Source organism: Staurois parvus, unplaced genomic scaffold (assembly GCF_062004578.1).
Source record: "Staurois parvus isolate SC_StPar_1 unplaced genomic scaffold, SC_StPar_1.0 ptg000111l, whole genome shotgun sequence".
Classification (NCBI taxonomy): Eukaryota; Metazoa; Chordata; class Amphibia; order Anura; family Ranidae; genus Staurois; species Staurois parvus.
The window spans coordinates 97,620-104,833 of NW_028317907.1; the positions used below are offsets into that span (position 1 = coordinate 97,620).

A 7,214-nucleotide genomic window follows, 5' to 3' on the forward strand; every position below is an offset into this window, starting at 1 on the left:
TGCACCACCCACACAGAGGAATGTGGAGCTGCAGGCGGGTGCCATTAGTTCTAATGGCATGCCGCCCGCACTAGAAAACGCAATCGTACTGGGGACCTCAGCTGCGTTTTCCAAAGAAGTGCAGGGACTTCTTCCCTGCGTGTCACGGGGCCGTTCAAATGAATGGGCTCTCGTGTCCGAGCAAAACGCAGCCCGCATATATGTGAACCGGGGGTTCAGGTAGCTTGTAATACTACGATAGCAGCAGCTCCACACTCAGATTGAAGTCATATCTGTGGATTGTGAGAGACAGGAAAGGGGGCGCTAATGAAGTGTAGTAGTTAGTAGCAGGTTTACTAAAAAAAAAAAAAAAAGTGGCAACTCGCTGTGGAATCTCAAATCACTCGTATAACCATCATTGTTCTATGAGATGAGAGATTTGTTAAACTTCCACAGCGAGTTGCCACTTTTTATTTTTTTTTTTAAATCTGCTATTAACTACTACGCTTACCGTATTTTTCGCCGTATAAGACGCACTTTTTCTTCCCCAAAACTGGGGGGGGGGAAATGTCAGTGCGTCATATGGAGCGGCTGGTCCGGTATTTCCACCGCGGCCGTGTCAGAATACCGGGCCGGCCGCTCTGCTCTGCAGCGGGACCTTACCTGTTCCTCTATCCAGCGGCGCGCTGTCTTCCCGGCTTCTGTAGTGTGGGCACTGCGCATGACAGCCGGGTGCCAAGTGCGCATGCGCAAGAAGCGGTGCTTTTTGTGAATGGTAAGGTGGTACCTGGGACACATGACAGATCCCAGAAGCCGCCGGACCAATCACAAAGCGCAAGTGCTTCTCGCTCATGCGCACTGGGCACCCGGCTGTCATGCCGAGCGCCATTACAGAAGCCGGGAAGACAGCGCGCCGCTGGATCGAGGAACAGGTAAGATCAAACAAAAACTCTGCGGAAGTAAGAGCGGGTACCTGTCAAATTCAGGTACCCGCTCCCCACCTCCCCAAAGGTCAGCTGTCATCTGTACTGTCCGCAGTCTCTGGTCATCTCCTGTGCTGTCCGCAGTCTCTGGTCATCCCTGTGCTGTCCGCAGTCTCTGGTCATCCCTGTGCTGTCCGCAGTCTCTGGTCATCCCTGTGCTGTCCGCAGTCTCTGGTCATCTCCTGTGCTGTCCGCAGTCTCTGGTCATCTCCTGTGCTGTCCGCAGTCTCTGGTCATCCCTGTTCTGTCCGCAGTCTCTGGTCATCCCTGTTCTGTCCGCAGTCTCTGGTCATCCCTGTGCTGTGTCTGCAGTCCATTAGTTCAGAATTTTTTTTTTCCTGTTTTCTGCCTCTAAAACCTAGGTGCGTCTTATGGTCAGGTGCGTCTTATACGGCGAAAAATACGGTAGTTGACAGTAAGAAGGACAAGAAAGGGAGCGCCAATCATAACCTGCATGTCAGAATTTCAGCTGCTCCAGATATAAAAGGTAGTCGCAGCAATATAGAACTTCAAATTGTGTAGTAAAAGTTGAGTTTGGCCAAGCCCTGGTGCCACCTCCCTAGGCTCCTTATTGGCCAAGAAGTCTTCCCAATTCATAAAAGGACTAATAGGGCGGCAGGAATGGCAGCAAGCTCCGCTTTTACATGTGCATAGAACTTAAGCTGTCTTTGAATCTACCGGTTTTATGTTTTTCACCAAATTTAGCCTCTTCTCATGCATTTCCTTGTTTTCTACTCGGGTTCAATTGGCCAGGTTAGTGACTGCTGTACATGAACTGCATATGTTAAAGGGGAAGTACAGAGACTCTCCTCTCAAGCATTACATATATTGTACTTTATGTGCCGCCCTTCAGTGATGTCATGGGTCCTTGTTATGGCCCCCCTTAGCTCATAGGTTGACAACTGCTGGTGTACGTGCTCTGAGAGTGCCGAGTGGTGCAGTTTGTTGCAGGAGGAAGGGGGGGGTAAATATTGGAAAAAGTGTGATCTTTCCGGATGTGACCTAAAACAATGTAACATGCAAAAGAAATGTCAACAAGTACACATGTATGTCATCACACCTGGACATGAAAGAAGATAGATGGCAGTCTATGGAAATGTGTTGTGTAGCCTGGTATTGCGTTGCTATATTAGACAAACAGAACGTGATGACTGAACAGAAAGTCACGCGTGTGTTGGGAAAAATCCATTCCCTTTTTCAGTTTAAATACAGGGTTATTCAAAAAGATGGAGCAGATTTCAACTTTTCATTTGAAACAAACTAAGAGATAAAAGCACAATTTGCACATCATTGGATAGAGGATGGTTCAAAGTTTTATGGTCCTTGAGGTTGTATGCACTCAACATGAGCACCATGATTATGCAAGTTTAAATAATATAATATACAGGATTATGCAAAAAGATGCAGCAGATTTCAATTTTTTTTTATTTCAAACAAACTGGGATAGAAGCACATTCTGTACTTCACTGGATAGAGGAAGGTTCAAAGTGTTATGGTCCTTGAGGTTGCATGCATTCAACATGAGCACCATGATTATGCAAGTTTAAATAATGTAACATACGGGGTTATGCAAAAAAAGATGGAGCAGATTTCAACTTTTTATATCAAGCAAACTGTATGAGATGGAAGCACATTTTTCACATCACTGGATGGAGGAAGGTTTAAGGTTTATGGTCCTTGAGGTTGCATGCACTCAACATGAGCCCCATGTGTTGGCCAACAAACATAAAACCGGTAGACCATTCCTTGCCACACACGAATCAGCTGGTCACTAGTTATTGAATTCACAGCTTCAGACATTTAGTGTTTAAGACCATTAGCGATTTTTAAATCAGCAATTTTTTTTACCTGTGACGGTACATAAGACAAGGGCTATTGTCCCACCTATGCCTGATACTCTTCAAGATCTAAGACATCGAATTGTTGAAGCTGTGAATTCTAGAACTACAACCAGTTGATTTGTTTGTGTGTGGCAAGTGATGGTCTTTCATTTTGATGATTGTCACCCAACATGGGTGCTCATGTTGAGTGCATGCAACCTCAAGGACCATAAAACTTTGAACCTCTTTATTTAGAGAGTGCCTCCTCTTTTGAGAAAAAAACATTCCCCTCTGGGTGATCTTTGTACATTGCAGGGACTTTAACCGCTTCCTGTCTGCCCTATTGCAGAAATACTGCTACAGGATGGCACGGGTGAGCAAAATTGTGTGTGTGTGTGTATATATATATATATATATATATATATATATATATATATATATATATAAAATGTGTGATTTTGCATTTCCGGGTAAGGGGCGCGTGCGCCCTACCCGGTCCGCCATTTGTGGGCACGGCTGTTAGTTACTGGGTCCCGGCCGGTGATTACTCGCCGGCGCCCACTGATTGCCGAGCATCTCCGATGGGGGGGAGAACTGTTTGTAAACAACACAGTGCTCTCCCATGTCAGCTCCTGCACACTGCTTTCCATGTGCACAGCACAACCATCCAAAGCAGTGTGCTTACAGTGAAGCGCACAGCCCCAGCCCCCATAGTAAAACAGCACACAGTTAACCCTTTGATCTCCCCAGATGTTAACCCCTTCCTGCCCAGTGTCATTAGTACAGTGTCAGTCACACCAAGTAAGTTCCCCCCAGTGTCAGAATGCCCGCCACAGTCCCGCTATAAGTCGCTGATCGCCACTATTACTAAAATATATATATATAGCCATTTGTAAATGCTATAACATTCATGTAACCCAATTAATTTACACATATTGGGATTTTTTTTTTTTTAGCAAAGTCATGTCTTAGAATACATTTTGGCCTACATGCATGACGAAATTTTAGATTTTTTTTTTTTTTTTTTTTTTTTTAAATTGTACTGGACATGCTTAATTGCCAAAAGTCAAACATATCCTTTTTTTTTTTTCTTTCAAAATAGTCGCTTTTTTTTTTTTAAAGCACAAAAAATAAAAACCACACGGGCAATCAAATGCCACCGAAAGAAAGCTTCATTCGTGAGAAAAGGCCGTAAATTTGGGTGCAGTGTTGCATGACCGCGCAATTGTCAGTTAAAGGAACGCAACGCCGTATCGCAAAAAATGGCCTAGTCAGGAAAGGGGGGAAATCCTCTGGAGGGCAAATGGTTAACAAACTTTGTTGCAAATTCCTACCTTTTTGTTGTGCTGAAAAAAGAACTGTGTGTGTCCATGTGGAAAGTGAGACTAATGGGAGTGGTTTCATAATTATCGATCAGCTGCTGCACCTGCCAGGCTCTGAGGAAAGTGTCAGGGTCTGCATCCCTTTTTAGATTCTATTGTATCTTACCAAAAATGACATTTTTGTTGCAGGGGATGCCTGAAATCTGACTAGTATAGAAAATGAGTGAGCCGATCACACAAGCAGGAAATGATTTTTCTACTGTACACTATTTGTGTACAGAACACTTCCAGGTTGCCATATTGCATTTTACAGAAAATCAAAGCACTACAGATTGAACAGGAAAGGGAATTAATAACATTCAATTACAATACTTGTGTCGCAATTGTATATGCTATATTATTTATTTATTTTTAATTTGCTATTTTTATTATTTTTTTTAATTTGTTAATTTTTTAATTTATTTTTTTTATTTGCTATTTTTTTTTTTTTTTAATTTGCTATTTTTCCCACTAAATTGGAGTTACCCTTTAAACTTGCATAATCCTCCTCACAGTAGATGTTGTTGATGATGAGTGGCCTTTAATTTTCGTTTATTTAATTTTAGTCTTTTCTGCTTGTTCTTAGGGAGTCAGCACCATGACTTATGGGCCCAACCTAAACTCAGAGGAAGCCTCCCAAGTAACCGCAGAAGCCGTTTCAGACCTGTATCCGCACTCGGCAGAGCCTGCGCCATCTTACAGCAACATGGAAGACGTCGATTAGCAGACGTTTGAGAAGAGCGTGGTTTTTTTTTTTTTTCTCCCCTCCCCCCACCCCTGTGTGTTTGTAATATGGAACTACGTGCTGACAGTGGTTGTATATAGCTGTTAAAATTAATTTGTTCGATATTTTTTGTTCCTTCTTTTTTTTTTTTTTTTCTTTTTAAAAGGGAGATGTTATGGCTCCTTTTTTTGGCGTCACCATAAGCTAGCTCCCACAAGTTTATTGTCTTGAACCCGCACGGCATCCGAAGAACGACCTGGTTCTCTGCGCCGCTGCTGGGGTTTACCGCACCCATGCACCTTTCTTGTATTATGATTTTGGACATTCCCCCCCCCCTCTCCTTCCTAGTTCTCTGCAGTATGTACAGGTTCCCCCGATGAGTGTAGATGACCTGTAACAAATCCTTGACGCTAAAACTGCACTCACCGTACCCACAGTGTATCGAAGTGTATGACCGGAGATTCCATCTATTCATCCGAAGCCGGCTCCTTGAGGATGATGAAAGAACCACTGCACTCAGATCAAGGAGACGGGAAACATGCTATTCAGAATGTACCTGACAATAAATAAATTCATTAAAAGTTATATACATATACATGTTGCTGCTTTTAATGAGCACAAATTAATCACTGGCTGTGAAAGCCTTACGTTCAGATTCATTTACAACCTGTATGGTTTCTTGCAGAAGCATGCTTGTTCACTTCCCAGCAGGGATTTAGCAGCTCAGCTTTGAGAACCTCCGTGGTGTTTCCATTAGAGGCTACCCACATGGAAGAAAAATATATTTTAAAAATACTCTTCTCAAATATATTGACATATATTTGAAATACCACAATTTGGGCCATATTCAATATATTTCAATAAATAAATTATTTATATATATATATATATATATATATTGCATGTTGAAATGCATTTTTATTGCAAAATATATGAAAAATATTTTTAAACATACATTTTCAAATATATTGTATGTCTTTAAAAAATAAATCAACTCTACATTTTTGGAATGCCTTTACAAATATACGTAAAAATGTTACAATGACTTTTTTTTATATGTTACAAAAAAATCTGAAGAATATATTTAAAAAAAAATATATATGTTTAAACATTTTTCATATGTTTTGTAATATATAAAAAAATGCATTTCAACATGCAGTGTGTGTATATATGAATGTGTGTGTGTATGTGTAATATAAATATACACACACACACACAGTTGTAACTTGAAAAATTTATAATATCGTGCAAAAGTTCATTTATTTCAGTAATGCAATTTAAAAAGGTGAAACTAATATATGAGATAGACTCATTACATGCAAAGCAAGATAGATCAAGCCGTGATTTGTCGTCATTGTGATGATTATGGCTTACAGCTCATGAAAACCCCAAATCCACAATCTCAAAAAATGAGAATATTGTGAAAAGGTGGAATATTCTCAGCTAAAAGTGTCCCACTCTAATCAGCCAATGAAGCCATAACACCTGCAAAGGGTTGCAGAAGTTTGGCAAACAAAGTTGACATCCCCTGTAACAGTTGAGTTATATCTGTCAGAAGTAAAGAAAGGTTGACCTCACCTCTTTTACCCAGGCTGCCTCAGTTTTTGCTAGGGTCTTAGGAAGTTGGAACACCCTTCAGCTATGCTGAATAAAATTCGATCAGTGTTTTTGTACTAGAATTTTTTTTTTTTTCCTTGGTTACTTCAGCCAAGATTTCTTGCTATGCCACTGACTGAGCTGGTGTCTTTCTAGCAGCTGACTGGATATGCATTTTTACAATATTCACTTGGAATGATACAACTAGGATCTGATAGACTGTGCATATGAGGCTATCCTGGCACTGGACTCTGCATTCTGGTTCTCAGACCTTTGTGTACTGATTCAGCAGAACTTTTGAGGTCCAGAGTTAGACAGCCCTAAGTGGGCTGTTTGTACACCCAGATGGATCCTCGGGTAGTTTGCCTAACTAGCATTTGGATAGTGTCACAAGTTAGCCTGCAGTTTCCTGTTTGTGTATTCTTCCTTGTTGCTGTGCTGTTCCTGATCCCTTTCACATGTGTGGTTTGTGTGTGCTCACCTATGGGCGTCGTCTGCTGTTCTCTGAGTTTTATTTCCTTCCCTTCCATCACTTCCTGGCCCGCCTCCTTGTTTGCTTGTCTATATAAGACATGCTCAGTCTAGGCCACTTTGCCTGAGCAGCTTCTTAGTTGTCGGAGCTCCTGTGTGTTGCTATTGCCTGTATCCTGCATTGACTACTCATGTACCGACCTAAGCTTCATTCTCTGCTTGTTTTCTGCCCGTCCTGACCTCGGCTAGTCTATTGGATTTCCGTTTGTCTCCTCCCATT

General features: G+C 41.7%; 1 protein-coding gene across 1 annotated transcript in view; it reads left to right on the plus strand.

Annotated features, from left to right (window-relative positions):
• Positions 1–5,462, plus strand: part of USP19 (ubiquitin specific peptidase 19) — a 99,497-nt gene extending 94,035 nt beyond the window's left edge. Inside the window, exon 21 of the mRNA XM_089671643.1 lies at positions 4,730–5,462. Within this exon, the coding sequence (XP_089527769.1) occupies positions 4,730–4,867 (138 nt within the window). The 3' untranslated portion in view covers positions 4,868–5,462. The remainder of the gene's footprint in view (positions 1–4,729) is intronic.
• The last annotated feature ends 1,752 nt before the right edge of the window (positions 5,463–7,214 follow it).